The sequence below is a fragment of the Ornithorhynchus anatinus genome, chromosome 7, assembly GCF_004115215.2.
Source record: "Ornithorhynchus anatinus isolate Pmale09 chromosome 7, mOrnAna1.pri.v4, whole genome shotgun sequence".
NCBI classification, from domain to species: domain Eukaryota; kingdom Metazoa; phylum Chordata; class Mammalia; order Monotremata; family Ornithorhynchidae; genus Ornithorhynchus; species Ornithorhynchus anatinus.
In genome coordinates this window covers 14,219,264-14,243,292 of record NC_041734.1, presented here as the reverse complement: position 1 = coordinate 14,243,292, position 24,029 = coordinate 14,219,264, and the positions used below count along the sequence as shown (strand labels likewise).

Sequence of the window (24,029 nt, the reverse complement as noted above, 5' to 3'; positions counted from 1 at the left end):
AAGATTTGGATCACAAGGTGGATCTACAGTATGTGTCCCAGAGTCAGGGGAACACGGTCGGATGGGCGGGTTGCGTTGAGGGGAGGTAGCAGGTAGAATATGTGCATTGCACAGTCCTTTTAGATGGTCAAAACTGGTAAGTGACTTTAGACTTAGTACAAGTCACAGTAACGCTCATTAAATACAATCGAGTGGTAGACTCTCTAGTGGAGGTTATAGGATATAGGGGTTAGCTAATGGGATTTATTATAAATTGCAATTGTTTTAGGTCCAAATGTCCTACAACTTCGCAACCCTGGCTCCTCATGGGCATGGTTCTTGTCCATCAACTCTGTTGTATTGTACTCTCCCAAGCGCTTAGTTCAATGCTTTGCATTCACTAAGTGCTCAATAAATACCACTGATTGATTGAGGGAACAAATGCCCATTGTTTGAAAAGAGGAACTGTACTACCTCAGAGTGCCAGTCAAATGCTTTACATGCTAGAGTGTGTGTGTGTGTTTTCCTCTTCCCTTCTCATGAGATTCAAACTCATTTTAGTTTGTTATTTCTACGTATGGGTAAGCTGAGAATCACTTTCAACAACAGCAACAAAAAACTTTTCAGTCCATTTGCCTGCCACAATTATTCCAGTTTATTGGGAACTAAATGTAAATATACCAACAGGTAATAATTTGTACTCACCTTACAGGAACTAACATAGAATCTGGGTTCTTCAGGGGAGACTTTGATAATGAAATGAGGTTCCTTCAAGACTCCGTAAGATATATTTGAAGGAAAGAGGACAGCAGTATGGCCTAGTGGAAAGAACACAGGCCTGAGAGTCAGAGGACCTGGTTTCTAATCCCAGCTCTGCCATTTGTTAACTATATGACCTTGGACAAGTCATTCAACTTCTCTATGTCTCAGTTTCCTAATCTGTAAAATAGGGACTAAGTACCTGTTCTTCCTCATTCTTAAGCTGTGAGGCCCATATGGGACAGGAATTATATCCGATCTGATCATCTTGTATCTATCTACCCTAGCACTTAGTACAGTGCTTGGCACATAGTAAACATTTAATGAATACCACAATGATGGTGATTATTAGAATTAAGCATATGCAGTGATAAATATAAATAATGGGAGAGAAAGATTTGGAGCAATACAAAGGTTAATAATAATTTCTCTAAATGACTCTCCCAGCATGGCCTAGTAGACAGGCCTAGGAGTAAGAAGGACTTGGGTTCTAATCCTGGATCCGCCATTTATCTGCTGTGTGACCTTGGACAAGTCATTTAACTTCTCCGTGCCTCAGTTAATTTATCTGTAATTTGGGAATTGGGACTGTAAACTCCATGTGGAATATAGACTGTGTCCAACCTGATTCACTTGTATCTACCCCAGTGCTTAGTACATAGTAAGTGCTCAACAAATACCATAAAAAGAGAAGAAAGTTTCTAAAGCTAAGGATTTATGATTGCTCATGGTAGTTGTCTGTGGTTCATACTCTAGAATATATACTATGATAACTGTATAACTTAGCTGCAAGATTACCTCTGCCTTTTCCATCCCCCCAGAAATCACCGGCCAAGAAGCTAACCAATGCCCTTAGCAAGTCTTTAAGCTGTGCTTCCAGCCGTGAACCTCTGCATCCAATGTTCCCCGACCAGCCGGAGAAACCTCTGAACTTGGCTCATATTGTGTAAGTAGCCGTATGCTATGCTTATGATGCAGGGGTCGCTCTTCTGCTCGCACCACCTGAAACTAACTGGGAATTCCGTAGCCACTGACAGAGATTAAGTGTTCACACTAAGTACATAGGAAGGGATCCAGTATTCTGATTATGATATTTAGATGACTGGCTTCGTTCAGACTAAATACATTTAGCCCTTGCAGCTCACAGATTGCATGTTGCACATTTTCCTCACTCAGAGTGGCCTTGTTTGATGTTTTGCGGTGACTGAGAATTCAACCCTATTGTAAACTTGGGTTTCAAATCCCACCGCCAGACTCGACGTCTCTCTGCCACTCCGGGATCCCTTCAGGCATGTTGGAGAGGTCATGTAGAAACTAGTAAGGGCAGGAGACAAGGAATCCAACAGTAATAATGATGCATTCTACCTGATATGGGGCAGTACAGAGAATAGGGGTCAGGCACAGTGGGAACCTGACCCTATTTGGTAGTTGAGTTAAATGGCTTTGCCTTTTGAAAAGTGGTAGGCCATTTCATAGTAGGTTGAATGGATCCTCCACATTTGGCATTTTTGTATAAATCAACAAATCAAAAATGAGTGGAGGGATTTTTGGCATTGAGAAATGTATTCTATCAGGTATTTATAACTTGTGAAGATGCATAGACTTCCTGTCGTTGAAAGATTCTGTTGCCGACTTCATTCCAAGCGCTTAGTACAGTGCTCTGCACATAGTAAGCGCTCAATAAATACTATTGAATGAAAAGATTGCTGAATGGTTGAGCATGAGGTCAAACAGTGGGACAAAAATGTGAGAGAGCCACCAGGTGCTTTCTACTGGCCTTCTTTTATCTGGTCACAGCCAAAATGCCATCATTATTATTATAAATTAACTCCAGGCCATCATCAAGTCAGGAAATTATTTTTACTTGTATTGCTATATCTAACAAACCAATAATAACTGTACTCTTTAACCTCTCAGATATGTGGACCTTCTGATTTTCCCCTTTAATTCACTTCCTTCCTCCTACTGAGATAATTCATTCACCACTTTAAACGATGGTTTATATTTGCTCATTTCTGAGTTCTCAGGGGATCTTCCACACGTTGAAATTGTGCATTGTTAGAAGTTTTAACAGGCAATTTTTAAAAACGGAAACACAGATGAAATTCTCCATGTAGATCATCAGTGCTGATTATGCTGTGCTAGTTTCATGTGTTTTATGAAGTTGCGATAAAAGTTATGTACAGGCCTAGCTGTTAGACAGCAATTCCCATTACCTGGAATGACTTTGCGTGCTCTGGTAAAGAAAACTATTTCAAGGCAAAGGCAAAGACTCCTACAGATGCTTAATTTAGTGTCATGACTAAAACCAAGACTCTGTGAGCAACTTGCTTTCATATCAGAGTTTTTTTAAATGGGTTATTGCATCAGAAGAGTTATAACCAGGAGTCCCCAGTTCCTTTCCTTGCAGGCTAGTCAGGGCAAGGTTTCAAGCAGAATTTTAGCCTCTTGGAAATAACTGAGGAAGTTGAAAATTTGTAGATTGTCTTTTATCAGACTGTTACCATCAGACTCATTCGATGCTCTCAGAAGAAAGTCAGTGAATCAATCGGTGGTATTTATTGAGCACTTAACTGTGTGCAGAGCACTGTACTAAGTGCATGCATCTACCTCTTTGCTGATCTCCCGGCCTCCTCTCTCTCCCCATTCGGGTCCATGCTTCACTCTGCTACATAGATCATTTACCAACAAAAATGTTCAGTCCATGTCTCCCCACTCCTCAAGAACCTCCAGTGGCTACCCATCCACCTTTCCATCAAAAAGAAAGTCCTTACCATTGTTCTTAAAGCACTCAGTGCCTCGCCCCATCCTACCTCACCTTACTGATCTCCTCCTCAAAACTCACCCATGCTGGGCAGCAGCGGCACGGGAGAGAGTCGAGGGCGGAGACTCAAGTTTACTGGGCAGAAGGAGGCAATGGTAAACCCGACTTCTGGATTTTTACCTAGAAAACTTTACGGATGCACTACCAGAACGAATGCAGATGGAGGTGGGGCATTCTGAGAGAGATGTGTCCATGGCGTCGCTATGGGTCGAAGTCTACTCGACAGCATAGTCCAAAGACTATAGTCCACACACTCCGCTCCTCTAGCACCACCTTACTCACTGTGTCCCGATCTCATGTATCTCACCATAGAATCCTTTCCCACATTCCCTCTTTATACGCCAGACCACTACTCTCTCCATGTTTCGAAGCATTATTATAGCCACATCTCCTCCAAGAGGTTTTCCCCGATTTAGCCCTCTCTTCCCTGGCTCCCTCTCCCATCCACATCACCTGTGCACTTGGATCGGTGATCTTTGGACATTTGGTATTTGCCCCACCCCAAACCACACAGCACTCATGTACCTATTTTTAAATTATATATTATAAATTACTTGCTTATTCATATTGATGTCTGACTCCCCCTCTATGGGCAGGGAATGTTTCTGCTAATTGTGTTGTGCTGTACTCTTCCAAGCACTTGGTACATTCATTCATTCATTTCATTCATTCAATCATATTTATTAAGCACTTAAAGAGTGCAGAGCATCGTACTAAGTGCTTGGGAAAGTACAATACAACAATAAACGGCGATTATACCTGTCCACAACAAGCTCACAGTCTAGAAGGGGCATTGACAGACATCAAAATGCATAAATGAAATTACAGATATATACATATAATAATGTTGGTATTTGTTAAGCGCTTACTATGTGCCGAGCACTGTTCTAAGCGCTGGGGTAGACATAGGGGAATCAGGTTGTCCCACGTGGGGCTCACAGTCTTAATCCCCATTTTACAGATGAGGGAACTGAGGCACAGAGAAGTTAAGTGACTTGCCCACAGTCACACAGCCAACAAGTGGCAGAGCTGGGATTCGAACTCATGAGCCCTGACTCCAAAGCCCGTGCTCTGTGTAAGTGCTGTGGAGATGGGAGGGGGCCAAAGAGCAGAGGGAGATGAGGAAAGGTGGGGCTTAGTCTGGGAAGGCCTCTTGGAGGAGCTGTGCCCTCAGGAGGGTTTTGAAGGTGGAGAGAGTAATTTCCTGTCGGATTTGAAAAGGGAGCGCATTCCAAATACAAGAGAATTGGTAGACCTTCCCTGCCCATAACGAGCTGATAATCTACAGTCACCTCATTTGTGCTGAGCTACCCGTGGCAGTTCTTACTAACCTACTTTAGGTTCTTTGTTCATCTATGGGATGAACAGCAGGAAATTTCTCCTGAAAATATAGAATGAGTGTAAAATTAGTGCATCCCAATGGTAATGGCTCTTAGCCTCAGCCCACTGCTGCTGCTAAAGCTGCTAGGTGGTGACAGGCACTACACTAAGGGCTAAGGTAGATGCAAGGTAATAACGTCAGACAGTCCTTGTTCCACATGGGGCTCATGGTCTAAGTAGGAGGGAGAACATTTTACAGATGAGGAAACTAAGGCATAGAGAAGTTAAGTGACTTGCCCAAGGTCATACAGCAGGTAAGCGCCCGAGCTGAAATTAGAACCTAGGTCTTCTGATTCCCATGCCCATGCTCTTTCCACTTGGCCTCGCTTTTTCCCCACCTTTACTCTTTCAAATGCTACTGTCTGTTACTTTTCAGTTTTTTCGGCCTCGTTGCACCACTGTCAAATAATCTCACAGCTGTAGGGTGTGTGCAGAGTAATGGAATAAATGTCCAGGGATATGCGGAGCTCCCAGGAAGCAGAGATCCTGATCACTTATTGGATTATGGCTGTGGTAGAAGCTTAATAGGGAAAGGAAATGGAGTTCATTTTTAGTTGCATCAGTGCCCCAGTGCGTATCTGTTTCTTTCATTTCATTCACAAACAAATTGTTGAATGGATAGTATTTATGGCATCTGGATGCTAGGTTTACAGTCAGGTACTAGAGGAAAGTATTAGGGATGTGAAATGGTGCATCAGCAGTCAGAACGTCAGGGAGAACAGTAGGCGAACTACTTATTTAAGAATCCTCAGATGCTACTCTGGAGACAGAATATTGAACTGAAAGGACCATTGGTCTGACCCAGTCTGGTATTGCTTGTGTTCTTTTGTGCAAATATTCTAGCAAATTTTAAATGTGACTCTAGAATGCCTTACCATAATAGTAATAATAATAATAATAATAATGGTATTTGTTAAGCATTTACTGTGGGCCAGGCATTGTATTTAGCGCTGGAGTGGATACAAGCAAATCAGATTGGACATAATCCCTGCCCCATGTGGGGCTCACACTCTCAATCCCCATTTTACAGATGAGGTAACTGAGGCATGGAGAAGTGAAGTGACTTACCCGAGGTCACAAAGCAGACAAGTGGCAGAGCCGGGATTAGAACCTATGACCTTCTGACTCCCAGGCTCTATCCACTATGCCATGCTGCTTACTCACCTATCCATCCATTGAATTCATTCATTCAATCATATTTATCATATTTATTGAGCACTTACTGTGTGTAGAGCACTGTACTAAATGCATTGGGAAGTACAGTTCGGCAACAAATAGAGACAATCCTTGTCCCCAATGGCTCAGCCTTTATTCCATTATCTAATAGTGGTCTGAGGATAGCAGGGGCCACCACTGTCTCTAGATCCAACCCATTTCTGCCCATTTTAGAACAGGTGTGTCTTTCTTGTCCCCAGGAGTTCAGAAATCAGTATTGGAGAGAGATGGTTGGAGACTCTAGATTCCCTTTCCTCCTTCATTCTGGAAAAGACTGTAATTTAGAATTTGGTACCAATCATGTAGTAGATCCTTTATCGGATCTCCAATAGCTCTAAAATTGAGGCAGCTGTGGTGCAGGCCAGATAAATTCTGAACAGAATTAAGCACAGGGGCTGGTCATGGGTTCATGAGAATTTCAGATCTCATTTTCTTCTTTTGAAGATTAATAAATGTCTCAAAAATATGGACCATGAAATGCCTTCCTTTCTTCTGCTAATTGCAGCCCGAGTTTACTTGTCAGGCAGTTCAACATGCCAGCCTACCTACCTTCCTATCTGCCTACACCTGTGCGTTCCCAAGGTGCTTCTCATATGTACAGAACCCCTGTATCTTGCTGTTGTATTGTTTTTGACACCCTTAATTAACTGTGTTTATTTCATTTAATTTTTGCTGCCAAAGAGACACTTGGTAAGTATTTCAGTTCTATCTAATCTTTTGTAAGGATCTTTAAACCATAACGATGTGTCGGTCCTGAAACTTAAACTGATATATTCAGTCAAGCATTGACTCTGTATCAGTTCTTCACTGTGATGCTTGGCCAATATCTCCTGATGCAGAAGGGGATATTTTAGTTGTTTAAACCAAGGTCAGGAATAGTTGATGAGAACCTGTGATGATGATATTTCAAGGTATCCAGCCAAGCAGAATCAGATTCACCTCTTTCAGGAGAGTGACTAAGCACTTTTACTAGTATAAAAGGGCTTTATTGCTAGGGAAACCAGCACTACAGTTTCCAAGTTGCCATGGAATCAAAATTAAGGCCTGGTAAAGAGGTCAGGCACTTTATTTTAGATCCCCAAAACGGGTTGACTTCCTCATGCAAATAGAAAAGATGTTGGAGATGGAGTTGAGCCTTGCAATAAGGAATTTGCCCTCTCCCCAGAGGAAGTAACACTAATTCCAACTGAGTGAAAAAGAATGCTGAATTCCTTCTTTTTGGGTGCTCTCTTATCTCCCTTGGTGAAGCCAGACTGTTCAGAAATACCAAGGAGCAAAATGAATTGCATCATTATCTTTGTTCTTTTCCTTTCATACTGGACATTCACCACGTCAAATATCCTAGAGACCAGTTTCCAAAGAACCATCACCCTCTCCCTATAAATGTTGGAGGGAAAACCTCTAATCAAAATTAGTTTTAAACAAACCTTGCATGTGTTCTTCACCTAGGCAAGGACAGAGTATTTCCTCTCTAAATAACTAAATAAACAACTCAAAGCTCTGTGCTCTTGTCTCTCAACTTCATGTGAGCTATTTAGAACCATTGAAGTGTTGTAGATCTTCTGCTTCACATTCATTTAAAAGGGAGATTTATTCTAACTTCTGGGAAGAAATAGCTGATTCTATAGTAGTATTTGTATGTATGTATGTATGTATGTATGTATGCTTAGTATTTGTATGTATAAAAGCTGCATGCCCATATTATCTAGTGATTGTCCAATAAATTCTTCATGATAAATGAAGTCTCCCTCTTCTAACAGCTGGCTTGAGTCAGAGAAAGATCAGGAAGCTTAACCTGGAATAATGCCAGGTTTTATGAAAATGTACAAATTAGAAGATTATTTGTAAAATGAACTTCATCGTAGGTTGGGCCAACCAAATAACAGTAGATTGTAATTTGATATACTAATAATGGGCAAAGCAACAGCCAGATGCCCTATTATATTGTCCAGTACGAGATTCTAACCAAACTGCTTACGTCAAGCATCTCTATATTCTCCCTACATTGAAAGGCTGACACTCATTGCTTTTATAGATCGTTGATGCCTTTACAATATTCAGGCCCAGAATGAAGCCCCAAACTGCTCCCATTTCAACACCTTTAAACCTGAATGCAGGTGGAAATTACAGAAATGACAGGAAGAGTGGTCACAGGAAAGGGAGGAAATCCACGATTTGGAATAATGTCAGCATTTGACTTCTTTGTATTGTAATACGCTAGAAAACACTGAATCCTTTATGCTGAGGATGAGGTGGTCCCAGAATTACCTTGGCTCTCCTGATACCCCCTTACATGAAGGGAAAGGGAAAAAAGACCATTCACCTACACAGGGGTGTGGCTCAAGGTTGAGAAAGACAGGGCAGGAAGAGCCACTCCCCTCAGTCATTCCCCAAAATCCAGTGATTCAGCTGTGTGTCCAGGAAATGTCTTTGAGAACTCCTGGCTGATCACTGCCAGGCCTCCAAATGCAGCAGTTGTGTTTCCAGAGAGCAACCTGCTGACAGCTGTAGGGGAGTTTCCATTCATTCCTCCTTTCATGTGTGGGAGTGCAAAGGGAAGAAGAGAGCCCTGGAGTGTTTATAGTATCTTAACATCAAAGTAGGACTGTGCTTCTGCATTCTTAGTGGAACACTCACTGCTTTTCCTGAAGGTAGTCATTGGATGAGGGAAACGTTTCTTTGGCATCAATTTTGCTAGGGATTCTGTAGAACTCTTCCAGATTCACATAATAATAATAATAAAATCCGTTATGCCTGTACTATGTGCCAGGCACTGTTCTAAGCACTGAGGTGAATCAGGTTGGACACAGTCCCTGTCCCACGTTGGGCTCACTCTCTCAATCCCCATTTTACAGATGAAGTAACTGAAGTACAGAGAAGAGACGTTTCTTACCCAAGGTCAAGCAACAAACAAATGGTAGAGCCGGGATTAGAACCCATGACCTGACTCCCAGGCCCGTGCTCTAACCACTATGTCATGAGACGTTATTCCAGGGAGAGTCTTCACTGACTGTAGCCATTGTTCCTCTTTGTTTTAGGCCTCCCAGACCTGTTACCAGCATGAATGACACACTGTTCTCCCACTCGGTCCCCTCCTCAGGAAGTCCTTTCATAACCAGGAGGTAAGTACTTATCCTACTGAGATATGGAACAGTTCCACCTTCTGGAGAAATCAACCTTGAATTTCACATGGGGGGAGGGGATGTTCTACTTTAAATCGTTCCATGAAAATATTGGTGAAAAACTGATTTAGAAATACCTTTGGCCTTGGCATCTATATTTCCGTATATTCTGAAACATTCCAGGAGAGAGCTAACACACCACTGGGTAAGATTATACCTGGGTACCTGACTTTCTGCTCCATTCACATCACATTATTCAGCCTATTAAAGCAGACAGTACTCTATGACCTACTCAGAGGGTAAGGGAAGCGGGTGCCTTTTGTATTTGCACTTTCCTACCATCAGATCTTGCAGCTCCTCAGCCTTCCTATGTTACCACAAGTCTTTCTGGTTCTCCCAGAGACAGTGGTTATCCCATCATTAAAAATGATATTTCCAGCTGGGTTTTTTTCCCAGTAATGGCAAAGCCACTTTAACCCTGGAGGCACCACTTCCACTTACCCTGTTGTTGTTTTGCCAGAAAAGTCCTCTTTGCTTCATCTTTCCTTGGCCTTCCAGAACCAGACAGATCTGTTCTTGACATATGGAACTGATTTTAGGGTCCACAAATATGTTCTGAATGTTGTAAAAACCTGGCGCTCTAAAGCTTCAAATGATCTGTAGGTGCCACTGCATTAGTATTGGTGATAGAAGTCAAAGGAGCAAGCCCGGGAAAAGTCATTTTAGGGCAGTGTTTGATAGGCTCAGGTGGAATGGATTGTTCTGTAAAGTGATGAGTTAGAAACCTGAGAGGATTGCAAGGAACCTCACCCCACTGGGAGAACTGATTTGTCAGGCATTACTAATAATGGCAGCAGCAAAGGATTGTTGGAAGGTATCCAGTGAACATTCAAAAAAGAAGGGGGGACAAATAGCAACCAAGCATAAGGAAGAGATCACACATAGCAGATGTCTGGAATTAGAAAGAAATCTGCAATCATTTCATGTCTAATAATATACCAAGGCTTTTCCTGAAAGGTTAGTGTTTGTTTTTGACAACCTTAAGGCCCACTATTACCTCATTCTCTCAAAATGGCTCTGCAGTAGACCGAGAAGCTCCTCATAGTGATATCAGGATTCCCTGGCGGCCCTTCTGTGACATCTCACGTGTGGACATAAACAAGACACTAGAGTTGGAAGAGCTCCCAGTCTGTAGTTAGAAGGATAAACAGATTGTGGCAGAATTCTGTCACCCAAATTAAACAACTCCTTAGAAAAATAGAATAAGGCAACAATTGAACGGCCTACCAAATATCCTCAAATGAGCAGACAGTTCTACCTCTGCATTACTCAAAATCATTCCAGGTGGCTCCTTGTGAACTGTCTGCAATTTTAGCTTTTTCCTAAAAAATCAAACCACCTAAGGCCACACCCAACTAGACTCTGAATTGCCAATTGATTTTCTTCACCCACTTCTGTGGACTGCAGATGAATCCTGGGAAAACATTGAGGGATCTAATTAGGCTAACTTGGGACAAACTGCTTTCTGCCAAAGCTAAGCATGTTAGCTCTGGTTTTTCAGAGGCTACAGTATCCCATCACCAAAAGTGATATTTTCAATTGTTGTTTATCCCCTTTTGTGGGGCGGATATTCCCTGGAAATCCCAGAGATATTCTTTTATTGTGGAGCAGACTTGATTTTCTTCTGCTTTTGAGAGTCTTTTCCCTTTAAATTCACGAGGTGGAATGTCCTTCCACTCTTGGAGGACTCCGCTGCATCTGTACTTATGAGATTCTGTTGTTTGAATTATTCAGGTTTCTTGAGGGAGTCAGTCCAGCCAGTCTTGTGGCTGATGGGCATTCCCTCATAAAGCTGTTTGTAAATCAGCTTCAGCCCGGCTCATGGTCAGTATGCAAGCACTAAATCACTAACTACAGTAGTTCCATAGTGAAACTGTTAGTCATCCCGCTCAATTACTAAAACGCCCTATGACAATGGCTCAGTGGGATAGAGGACATCTGTGGTTTTAATGAGATTCTGATTAGACTTCCAACAAACCTTAGATTACACCACACTTTTCTTGCATTCACCTTCAGCACAGTATCACAAACCTTTACACACAGCCTGAATTGGATACATTTTCTTTTTGAGCCCAAGCTGCTCCACATTCCCCTTTTTAAGCAAACCTCCCCCCTCCACTGTTTGCTTTTAAGATGCCACTGTCCCCAGGATGAGACCCAGAAAGTGATTTCCAAGCATCCCAAATCCAATGACCAATGATATTTATTGAGCGCTTACTATGTGCAGAGGACTGTACGAAGCGCTTGGGAGAGTCTGCAAATGAATTACAGACACATTCCCAGCCCAGCTCATAGTAAATTCTCATGAGCTGAATTAATAATTCTCATATCAGAATCAAGATTTCTAGTTCTGTCCCTTTCCACTATCAGGAAAGAATGTAAGTGCTTGAATATATTGAATGTATACAAAGTCCTGGCCTTCTCTTTGCTGAGAAGGCTACAGAGGCTTCTCGAGAGCAAAGTCCATGATGAAAGCCTGGATTTCCATCAGATTTTAGAATTGTTTAGACCTCAGGCTCAAATGTGTAGATCATTGCAAGTCTACCCCAAGTTGTATGAATCCAACCGTACACACATTTATTGAGTTTCTCTTAACCATTCACATCTGTTGCAGTGTTTTTAATTTGTAAAACTGCAAACAACTACCTTAAAGATCCTGTTACTTCCATCTTCCCAGAGGAGTAAATAAATGTTATGTAGAATATTGTCCCCTTTTGTAATTTGGGGACTCAGGGTAAAGAATCCTAGGAGTCCAAAACACACTGGCTGTTTCTTTCACACCATTAGGTAAAACAGACATTATTTAAGTTTACATGTCCTCTGTTAAAAATGAGTTTACAAACTTATTTTTATCATCCTAAGCTTTATTTTATGTCTGTAAGTAGAATAATAAAGCAAAGGGAATGATAAATTAAAATCTCATCAGAATCATTTTCTTTAGGCTCTTGAATCCTCTCTCCCCAGTTTGTTCAGAAAGCATCAGAAAGTAATATAAGCTTTGATCTTCACAAGGCCCTAGGGCCATTTTTTGATATTTCACTGCATTTTTCCTGCATCTAAGCGGTTTCCTTCATGCACTGTAATGCACCCTCGCTGTCACGAGAATGCAGTACATTTCCTCATTTGCCCCGGTAATAATAATTGCACTATTTATTAAGTGCTTACTACTTTCCAAGCACTGTACTAAGAGCTGGGGTAGATTCAGGATAATCAGGTCAGAGATGGTCCCTGTTCTTCAGGGTGCTCACAGTTTAAGAGTTTCCCCAAAACTAAAGAGCAGTATTCAAATTACTTTTTCTCTTCTTCATCATAAAATAGAATCTTGTTTCAGTACATGCTAAGGATTAAAACACTGTGATTCCCAAAATGAAATTCAATAGATACATTCTACATTTTTTGGTATGAAATCTCAAGTCTGTATTGAGTGATTTCTTCATTTATGCTTCAAAAATGGTGCCTGCTACAAGGTGTGTTTAGAGAAAGAAACAAAGACTTTCCAAGGTTTTACTTTTGGATTTTACCCACTAGGTTACTGTGAAAGGAAAATGTTTCTACTCGGGAGCAAACTTTCAGAGAAGCAGGACATTTAAAGTACAAAAGAGCTGGCCATCCTGATTTCACCGTTTCTTTTTAACATTTGTGCTTAGAAAAGGCCTTTTCTTCCTTGTGCTGTTTCTGTGCTTTTGATGCTCAAGGGTTATATTTATATGACATTTTAAAACTTGAAATCAATCAATGTTATGTATTGAGTGCTTGCTTACGGGGTAAAAAACACTGTACTAAGCACTTAGGATAGTACACTCCTTCAAATCGATAGGTACATTTCCTGCCTAGAGAATCAAGATTTTCCTTTTTGGTTCTAATCATCGCCTGTGGTGCAAATTAGTGTCACAGTTAAAGCCACATATCATCTATCTTCAATGTTTTTACTGGCATAACTTTAGGTGCATTAGTAACAATAGGGGACAACAAAAAAATCAATGGCGCTATGAGTGGTGCTAGAACTCATGATGCCACTTACCAAAAAAAGTATACTGGGAGATGAAAGCGATTAGATTCCTTTCAGGAATGGCCAGTGTCAAAGAGAATATTTGTAAAACTTACTGTTCTAAATTCAGGCCATTTGAGTAGGTTGTAAGTAAATTTTTCATTTAGAGTTCTGACTTTAGTCAGTTGGTATTGAACTGCGAGTTGCTGAAATGTTTTACTTACAGATCCAGAACCTGAAGCCAGAAGGTGAAGCGGGGTGGTGAAATGTTTTAGGGGTGGCAGATACTACTTTACATTCTTTTGGTCTATTATATAGAGCCGTATGTGTTATTTTCCAGAGATAGGAAGCTGACTTGTACAGGCGTTCTTTGGAAAGTTTGTTACAAGTATTGGCAAACTCTCGTTTCCATGGAATGTAAGGGAATATGCATCCCCTCATATTCCATGGTAGACCCCCCCTCCACCATATTCTATATGGCCCTAAATGTATATATCTTTGTGATATTTATTATAGTATAGTATATGAAATATTATGCAAAATCTACCCAGGAGTAGATTTAATGCACTAACAATTGTAGTTAATGTTTCACCCACGGTCCCTTTCACTTTGTAACGAAAAGTACATTACATAAAGATGGGCCACAGGACCATAATTCTTTGCCTTTTTTTTTCAAACTTTTTCAATCTTTATATGTTTTTTTTTTCATTAACCATTCGTGTACAAATCCTGCTTTTATTTGTAAAAGTCTTGGTATGCAAAATAGTAAGTTGTTCAGGTGAAAGGGAGGTTGGATTTGAAAAACAGGGTTTTGCTAGAGATGACTGTACTTTAAAAGTTGTGGTCAAAGGGATAAATGAGAGGGACACAGGTAATCAAAAATTCTGAGTCCTTCCACCAGTTCCAAGTGTGGGTGAGCTGGGACTACTGAACAAGACGTAAGAACTTTTGCACTTTGGTTTTCCATAAAAGTGATGGATCATGATGTCATGTAAGGAATTTTTAAGCATTGATATGATTGTCTTATAAAAATTATTTAGAATGCTTGAAAGTAAGTCACCATTAACTGAATTGTAACTCAGGAAAACCTATTTCATTCTGCTTGTTCTTTGTGCTCCTTGGGGGACTCCAGAATAAATTCTAGTATATGAGGTGTTATGGAAGTATTACTGTAAGTTATAGGTGAACTTTGTTTCCAAGTTGACTTCCAATCCCTCTGTTCTGAATCATTGAAAGCACTACTCTAATACTGGCATTTTTTTCCCCTCAAACCAACACTCTCTACTTTCAGTATATAGTTTTGATCTCCCACTTGATCTATCATGGGCTGTGAACTGCAGAGAACCTGACATTCTGTCACGGTTGGGTTATTTGAACTATTTATTAGTATATCTAAGCTCATTTCTTAGAGTAGCAAATGTTTTGTTCCTCTCCACCTATTTAGTTGAAAGAGTATTATTACCTTGGAAGAGTCTCCAAAAGAGCCTCTCAGATGCAGGACTTCTGACCTAAATGATCAGAGACACTGGTTATATAAAACAATGCCGAGGCATAATGTTTCAGGGAAACTGGCCTGAAATGGAGAGGAGCTCAGGATTCAAGGTGGGGAAATCCAGTCATAACCAGAAGTACCAAGGCATTTCTTGAAATGGTGGTTGATAATTGTGTTTGTCTCCAAGAAGGAAGGGTGTCAGGGTAATACAGTTAACTCCCTTAAATTACGCTCCATGTCTTCAAAGTCCTACTAAATTACATCTCCTCCAGGAAGCCTTCCTTGACTAACCTCTCATCTTCCCACCATATTTTCTCTCACTTCTGGGTCACCTTTGCACTTGAGTCTGTACTCCTTAAACACTTGACTACTCAACCCACAGCCTTTTTGGACGTACTCTTATACTCAGTTTCCTTCCTACCTGTAATGTATTGTAATATCTTTCTCCCTGACAAGATTGGAAATTCCTTGAGGACAGGAACCATGTTTGCTTATTCTATTACATTGGCATGATGACTGCAGAGGCAATGCCAAGTGACTGGAGAAAGGGAAAGTTGGCCTGGGACTAAATTTTTAGCACAGATATTGCACATGCAGATCTCCAGATCTGTCTTTCCAATAAAAGCACAACTCCTAGGACCCAGCAGAAATAATAAATGAAAAATTATTTTAGTAAACAAAGCCCAAGTTTTAAATGTTATTGTGATTTGGTTCAGTCAGACAAAGCCACACCTTGGGTGATAGTCCCTATAAAGTCTCCAGGATCCTACAGATGGCCCATGAAGCATCATGGACTGTTTCAACACTTAGTGGGTCTGAATTCCACCACCCCTGACACCAACAGTTTGGGTAGAAATGTGTTCTGACTGGTAAAAAAGCTCATCCACTTGGGTTTTTGAAAACTTGATTGTGTAATTTGGAAAACTTCCTTTCCTGCTAGTCAGGTTTGCTCCAGTTTAAATTCAGCATTGTTCAAGTATGTGCAGAACTTTTACTGTCTTAGATGGAAAGCAAACATTAACAAGCTTAATATCAAAAGTGTGCTAAAGCATCATTCCAACTTTTGTTTTCAAGTTTGTTTGGCTCCTGTTATGCTCTCCATGTATTTTAAGGACGTTAAAATGAAGGTTGGAATTCATCCTGATAAAGACAGATGAGGGATTGTGAATATTTCTGTAATGTGTATCCTGTGAGAGTATGGTCCTATGTATGGAGTTTTGGAAAATGGGTTTATTGGAATTAGACCCTAACCAAACACTTGTGTTTTAGGAAATATAAAGAGTATTTTTTGTTAATGTTTTTATTTGGAAATATTCCCATTACAGGGCTCTGATTAGGCCTACAGCCTTTAACCAGAGGACGTGCTTCATGCATACTGGGTGAAGAGCAGAATTTCAGTCACATAGTCACAAGTAGGGCTGCTCAGTTATAGTCTCCATCACTAACATCATTTCGAACTTGAAGGGCAATTATGGAGATGGAGTGAGGAGCGTAGTTTAGTAGTTGAGACGTCCACTCTAAGAAATGCAGGGCTCTCTCAAAAAGAAAAGTGACAGGCAAACTCTATCAGAGATCTTGGGCAATCTGAGATAGCCAGATTCCTGAGCAAAACCTAAGAAGCAGTCAGAGAGAATTCAAGGTAATGTAACACTTAGGTTTAATGTGTTGACTGAATATTTTTATTTTAGCAATAGATTGCTATCAGGATTATCACTTATAAATAGATAGAAGTAAAAATCTTCACTTGCAGTGATTTTTAGTTCAAGGTCATGTTTGATAGACACTTACTTGAGGTTTTCATGTAACTGTGTAATTATATGGAAAGCCAGATTTAGAATGTAAGTGTAATGGAGAGGTTTGCACAGGCTCGATCTTAATGTAGGAATTGGCCTTCCCTAATTTCTGTTGTTGAATGCCCTGTGGTCATTTACCTCCACCTTAGTTTTCCTGTTTCGTTAACTAGCTCTCCTCACCAGAATAATGAAGTAGAGCAGAACAAACTCCTGGCTAGGGCTGCTCCATCTTTTCTGAAAGGCAAAGGGTAAGTTAAAGACAGAGTGTGCTTATGTGACTCTTAATACCACTAATAAAAAGATTTTCTTCTTTCAAATGCCTCTTCTTTGGCAACCCTTTTTGAGACAGACATGGCAATGTATTTGTAGTGCAATTAACTAAACTAACTCAATGTTTATACAACATATCTACACTTATTATTCACCCCAACTTAATTTTTTTCCTTAATGCTGAAGCTCTCGATTTAATGTTCCAAAAAATAATTAACCTCCGCCTACAACCTGTTTAAATATTTCCGTGGAAATGTGTCCTGTGTGATATTGAAGAATGCAAATGAGTTTCCTAAAAAGAAACTTAATGAGCATTCCGCTCTGTTTTGGAAGAGCTTAAATTGGAAATGAAAATTTCTGGGCTTGTTTTTGCAAAGACCATCGCTCCCTTTCCCGGCATCTTGTTCACTCCTGCTCTCTCTGTGTGTCGCTCTCTCTCTGCCTGCCCCGACCACCTCCCTTCCTCCCACCCCCGTTTTAGGTTACAGTACAGCCTCGATGTTGCCGACAGGCTGGCCGATGAACACGGTCTCATCGGGTTGTATGTCAACATGCTCCAGAGCAACCCTTCACGGTTAGTGCAGGTTTGGCATCTTGATGCAGTCCTGACAGGATTGGGAGAAGGCTGGACTGGGGAGAGTAGGTCAAAATCAAGTGCAGAGCTTTTCTCTCGTAGATGGAAAGACACTCTATATTCACTTGGCATGTCACCTTCAAGTATGTCTGTTAGCTTACTGGGGGATTTGGACCACTTTTCCCATCAGTTCTAATGGGAAAGACTTGTAAAGAGCTACGTGGCTAAAAATGACTCTGCAGATGGATTCATACCACTTGGGACCACCAATTGATGCTGCAGTTGAGGTCTTCATGGCCCATGGTTCTAAGCTAAGCAGTAATTCAGAATTTGGTTCATCCCAAGGCCATTATTGTCTATGGTGGCTTTCAAGGAAAAAAATATGTCATTACACTGAGAATAAAGTAAAAAAACAATGAAAAAATGACAAATGAAATGGGCATTGATTTAATTGGCATCAGTGGCAGAGAAATATTTGAACTGAAATCCCAACTTCATAACGATAGATTCCTCATGCTTTAGTCTCTAATTCATGAAGTAACTGGAGTTACATTCTTGGAAGGTCAAAGCTTTGCATGTCTTTCTTCCATGAAGTATTTGGATTAACTTCTCTATGTAAAGACAAGCATATGCTGGTTTGTAAAGGTATCATATTTGCATTTTCCTTGTAGTAGAGGAAATCCCTGAAATTTCTCAAGTTAACTTTGATTTTAACTGTACATATTTACCTGTGTCAAGCTTGCAAAATGTCTCCCCAGTCTGTGCATTCAGTTTGCTTAGTTGTGATATTTATAAAGAGCTTACTATGAGCCAAACACTCTGCTAAGGTCTCGGTAGATATAAGTAGAGGGGAACTCATAGCTTTAAAGGAGGTATCATTTCCATTTAATGGATAAAGAAACAAAAGTACAGGGAGATTAAGTAATTTGCCCTAATTCCCACAGTATACCTCTAGTAGAGCTAAATTGGAACTCAGTGCAGAGCACTGTACTAAACATTTGGGAGAGTATAACCGACACATTCCCTGCCCACAGTGATTTTACTGTCTCAAAGGGGAGACAGACATTAATATAAATAAATAAATTATCGATGTGTACATAAGTGCCATGGGGCTGGGAAGGGAGATAAATAAAGGGAGCTAGTCAGAGCGATGCAGAAGGAAGTGGAAGAAAAGGAAAAGAGGAAAGAAAAGGAAGACCCATGCTGTGTCAATTAGACCTTATTGTGCATGTTCAGGTGAATTTGCCTGTGTATCTACTTGTTTATGTATGAGTTTTTTAAACATGTATGTTTGGGCTTCTTTTGTAAAGGCTTATTTGGGGAACAGATGTAATTTCTTTCCAAAAAATTTCAAATGCCAAAACCCATACTACACGCATACATTCCTACATGGAAGAAATCTGTTACAGCTACAGGGGATAGAAATATTTTGCCTTAGTTTATTAAAGCAAGAGTAATACGGGAACCCAAAGAGGTAGTGTGAATAACTCACTAAAATGACTACAACCACACTTACGTAACTTAGGTAGGTTAAGAAAAAATTATAAGGACCGACATGGTGATACGAACTATGAGATCCAGTGGAAATAGACCAGAGTGGAATAGTGTTCCACTCTACTAGGGGAAGCAGCATGGCTCAGTGGAAAGAGCCTGGGCTTCGGAGTCAGAGGTCATGGGTTCGACTCCCGGCTCTGCCATTTCATTCAATAGTATTTATTGAGCGCTGACTATGTGCAGAGCACTGTACTAAGCGCTTGGAATGTACAAGTCGGCAACAGATAGAGACAGTCCAATTCCCACTTGTCAGCTGTGTGACTGTGGGCAAGTCACTTAACTTCTCTGTGGCTCAGTTACCTCATCTGTAAAATGGGGATTAACTGTGAGCCTCACGTGGAACAACCTGATTATCCTGTATCTACCCCAGCGCTTAAAAACAGTGCTCTGCACATACCAACAATAACAATAACAATAACAAATACCAACATTATTATTATTATTAGTGTTCACAGTAAATGGAACTGAGGTAGACTTCATGATAAATGCAGGTGCCCATGTAAATATTATACCACATAGATTAAAAGTAAGTATAAAATCATAGTAATACAATGGTTCACAGGTAACATTCTTCACACACACTGGATATAATATTCCAACCATGGATTCTTGTACTATACCAATACGTTGTAAAGATAAGAGGTAAATTGTACAATCTATTGCTGTTAAGAGGAATGGTATAGCAGTTTAAGGATTTCAAACATGTTTAGTGCTTGAGTTAATTAAAAGAGCATATAACTTGCCAGAAGAAGGTAGTGCAAATGGGAAGATATATATCAAGAGATATTTAAAGCCTTGGAGAAGTTATGCCCCAGCTATAAAATTGAGCTTTTGAAAGATTGTATTCAGGTAATTCACACTCAAAGAAATGCCCCATTAACTGTTCAAGAAAAATTAAAAGAGGAACTAAAAATTAAAGGAGTAAAAATCTTAGGAAATTAAAATGGAGAAATCTTGAAGAGTAGAAAATATTTACATCTACAGCCAGCTGAGAAGACAGGGGTTATAACAAGAAGGTTTTGAAAAAACACTAAGCCTCATACAGATAAGTGAGGGTAGATGTATGGTAGATACTTTTAGAAGGCTGATCAGAGTGTATCTAAAAAGATTCGTTTTAGTTGAAGTCGTTGCAGTAAATTTTAGAAGGTAAAAACAGGCAGCATTTATCTTGAAGAGGAAGGTGCTAGGAGAAAATACCTTTAAAGTAGGAATAGCTTAGGGGGTAAAAAAAACTGCTACAGTAGAGAGCAGCAGAACAGCTTTTCACCACTCCACTTGTGAATTGTATTATTCTATAAATATAAAAGTGATTCGTTTCATAAACTATAAGCTTTGCTGTCTGACTCCCCCATTTAGACTGTGAGCCCGTCTTTGGGCAGGGATTGTCTCTATCTGTTGCCGAATTGTACATTCCAAGCGTTTAGTACAATGCTCTGCACATATTAAGCACTCAATAAATACTATTGAATGAATGAATGAATGAAGCTCGTGGTGGGCAGGGGATGTTTCTACCTACTCTATTTCAGTGTACTGTCCCAACCACTTAGTATAGTGCTCTGCACAAACTAAGCACTCGATAAAAACAATTGATTTCATAAACTCACAGTGGCCTATCAGCTTTTCAGGGAAGACACGCAACTGGAGATGCCTGGAAAACCTGTTTGATTTTCTGGGAAGAAAGAAGTGCAGCAGGACAGGATGGTAGGGCCTTATAGGGAGTGACATCTGAGTCCCTCGCTCTCAGTATCATCTGAAGTTCTCTGGAGAATTGCCATCCTAAGAAATTCACTGTCACTCTTCTGGTGGAAGGAACCAGTGGCTGCCTCAAACCAGCCCTTAGCTCCTGGCAAGAGAGGAACCGATTGACCTTCTTAGTTGATCCATTCCACTTTTCAGAGCAGTATTTTTCCATGGATCAAAAATGTTTGGATAGCTCATCCAATTGCGACTCTAAAACCCAGTCATCTTATTATTTCTTATAGTCCTTGCTGTGAATAATTTTCAGATTGTTTCAAAGAAATAATTTTAAACTGTGTAATTTTCTTCTTAGATCCTGCAAATCCTGTTATTTTAAACGGTCCTGAAGAGACTTTACGAACATGTTTTTAAACATTTTGATTTTGCTAAACAATTTAGATTTTGCGGTGGCAGAGGGAGTCAGTAGACCTTTCCTGAACAAAAAACTGCGGAGTGCTTCACTCTGACATCCGTGATGACTGCTTGTTGGGTAGGCTAGTAGTCCCTCTAGGCTATACGCTCTAGACTGTAAGACTGTAAGCTTGTTGTGGGCAGGGAACGTGTCTACCAACTCTGTTATGTTGAATTTGTCTATTATATTGTTGTGTTGTACTCTCCCAAGCGCTTAGTACAGTGATCTGCACAGTAAGCACTCAATAAATATGATTGATATTGTACTCTCCCAAGCACTTAATACAGTGCTCTGAGTAGAATGTGTTCAATAAATATGATTAATAGATTTGTTAGGCATCAATTATCCGATCCACTCATTGTGTACTCTCAAGTACAATTCAAATGCAGTTATGCAGCGGTGTTACATACCAAACATATCAGTAGTCCTAAAACAATCCAAGATGATCCAGGTTTGCCTCCTCTCCAGAGTTTTGGTGGACATCTCATGAGATTGAATGCAGAGCAAGGGTCATGTGACCCTCTGGACCTTTTCTGAAATTTCTCTAGTTTCTGGATCATTTTCCATGTAAGCTAATGAGTACTTATTTGTCCGGCCTGTTGCGGGCTCGGATGTCAGTACGACATGGTTCCCCAAACTGGTGATACCTTTAGCCCTTCCTCAATTGAAATCCTTCTGTTGGCTTATTCATTCATTCAATCTTATTTATTGAGTGCTTACTGTGTGCAGAGCACTGTACTAAGTGCTTTGAAAGTACCATACAGCAATAAAGAGAGACAATCCCTGCCCACAATAGGCTCACAGTCTAGAGGCGGTGGGGTTGGGGGGTAAGACACACATCAATAAAGCTTGCAGCCAGACTTGAAGAGGCAAAACAGTGGTCAACCTAAGACAAAACCTAAATTAAATTAGGCAGTGGGTGAAAGTAAATTTCAAGTTGTCTGCTGCAATACTATTCCCTTCTGGATTTGGTGGTGTTCTTTTTTCATATGAGTTTGTGTTTGGGGCAAGGAATATATTAGGGAACTGGAGATCGGTGGAAAGATAAGGCCACTGTCATTGACCCAGATCCCGAAATGCCAAGGTATTCGAACAATAATGATAATAATAATAATAATAATGTTGGTATTTGTTAAGCGCTTACTATGTGCAGAGCACTGTTCTAAGCGCTGGGGTAGATACAGGGTAATCAGGTTGTCCTACATGAGGCTCACAGTCTTAATCCCCATTTTACAGATGAAGTAACTGAGGCACAGAGAAGTTAAGTGACTTGCCCACAGTCACACAGCTGACAAGTGGCAGAGCCAGAATTCAAACCCATGACCTCTGACTCCCAAGCCCATGCTCTTTCCACTGAGCCATGCTGCTTCTCTGATACTTCATAGAGCCTGGGAAAGTGTGAAAGGGACTGACAAAGGTCACTAAAGATCTTTGCTTAAAACTTAACTTTGGACCCCTCTAGACTGCAAGCAACTTGTGAGCAGGGAATGTGTCTACCTACTCTATTGAACTGTTCTCTCCCAAGCACTTAATACAATCCTGTGTGCTCAGTAAGCCGGTAGATATTATGGATAAATTGGACCACTTGGGAAGATGCAAGAACATGACTTTTCTAATATCCCCTTATCTGTGTGGCTGACAGTGGACTGCTGGCCAGACTGAAGAGGTTGAACATAGCTCTTTTGCTATGATATATTTTTTTTCCCTAAGCCACCGTTGATATTTCTTTAGCAGTAGCTCTTAAATCCATTTTACCCTGGTCACCAAGACCTGCTGATTACAGAGTCTGGAAATAAGTAGCTAGGGATGGAGAGAGTGTTGAAATCAGTATTTATTTTAATGATTTGGGGATTTTCAACTCTTCATTTCAACCATTTGTAATTGAAGTGTTGAGATAATGGAACTGTATCTGGGGAGGCCTCATTCACCTTGGTATAATTTGAACTCACTGGGATTACTCTTGTGGTCTCATAAATTGTGCATGTGTGTACAAAGGGAAATATATCACTCTAACTTATTTCCTTCAATTTGGGGGGAAAAAAGGAATGAAAGGATGAGTTATAGTACTTCAGGCATAACTCCATAATTTCAAGTCTTGCATTTCCTGAAATTTTTTATATAACCTCCAGGCTTGCTATTTATATTCTTGAGTCAGGATTTTAGGCACTTTTTCCTTCAACAACACTTTCTCTCCCCTGCCAAAATGGAAAGTTCTCAAAGACATCACATGTGGCCATGATTCCCTGCTTTCAACTTCACTGCTTTCAGTTTGACCTATAACCGCAGGTGATCCAAAGGGGCCTGAATTGAGACAGATTGATGGGCCGTAGGATATTAGGAAGGTATAAGTTTAGAAGTGGCTGGATTCCCATAGGAAATAGTCTCTTTATAAACATGTAGATTAAACATGGTTATTTACTCCTGGAGAACTTGGGAGGCTCCAGGTTTTCATTGGAAAGCTTTTCAAGGGGCCACAATTACATCATAAAACATTTTTGTAAGACATTAATAACATTAAACTCAGTATTTTATTGCTAGAAGAACATTGTAGAATTTTGAAGGAGATGATCTATGATCTAAAGTTTGAATAGCCAAACCAAATTATGTTTGGTTATCTGAAGCAGGTGCACACCTACTTTTGTATGGTCGTTGATACTTTTTTTGATGATAAGCTAATTCAAGTAACTGAGGTTTGGAGAATTGGGCTTCTGTTGAACAGGGACTCCCCAGTTACTGCTTTTAATTTCTTTCTGTGAAATTAGACTGGTAGGCAAAAGAGCCCTAATGAAAGTAGTTTCCCAAGATTCAAAACTAAACCAAATTACATAATAGAGTTAAATAATCAAATAGCAATATACCTACGTACCAAT

The 24,029-nt window shown here is 40.3% G+C and overlaps 1 protein-coding gene across 26 annotated transcripts in view; it reads left to right on the top strand.

Moving 5' to 3' along the window:
- The window catches only part of DTNA (dystrobrevin alpha), a 282,794-nt gene that overhangs the window by 208,342 nt on the left and 50,423 nt on the right, over positions 1-24,029 (top strand). For 13 of the 26 annotated variants that reach the window (XM_029068850.2, XM_029068846.2, XM_029068847.2 and 10 more), the window contains 5 exons: positions 1,560-1,684; positions 6,839-6,847; positions 9,196-9,279; positions 16,783-16,860; positions 17,364-17,456. In XM_029068850.2, the coding sequence (XP_028924683.1) occupies positions 1,560-1,684; positions 6,839-6,847; positions 9,196-9,279; positions 16,783-16,860; positions 17,364-17,456 (389 nt within the window). The remainder of the gene's footprint in view (positions 1-1,559; positions 1,685-6,838; positions 6,848-9,195; positions 9,280-16,782; positions 16,861-17,363; positions 17,457-24,029) is intronic. The other 13 variants (XM_016227832.3, XM_016227868.3, XM_016227855.3 and 10 more) reach the window with 7 other exon arrangements.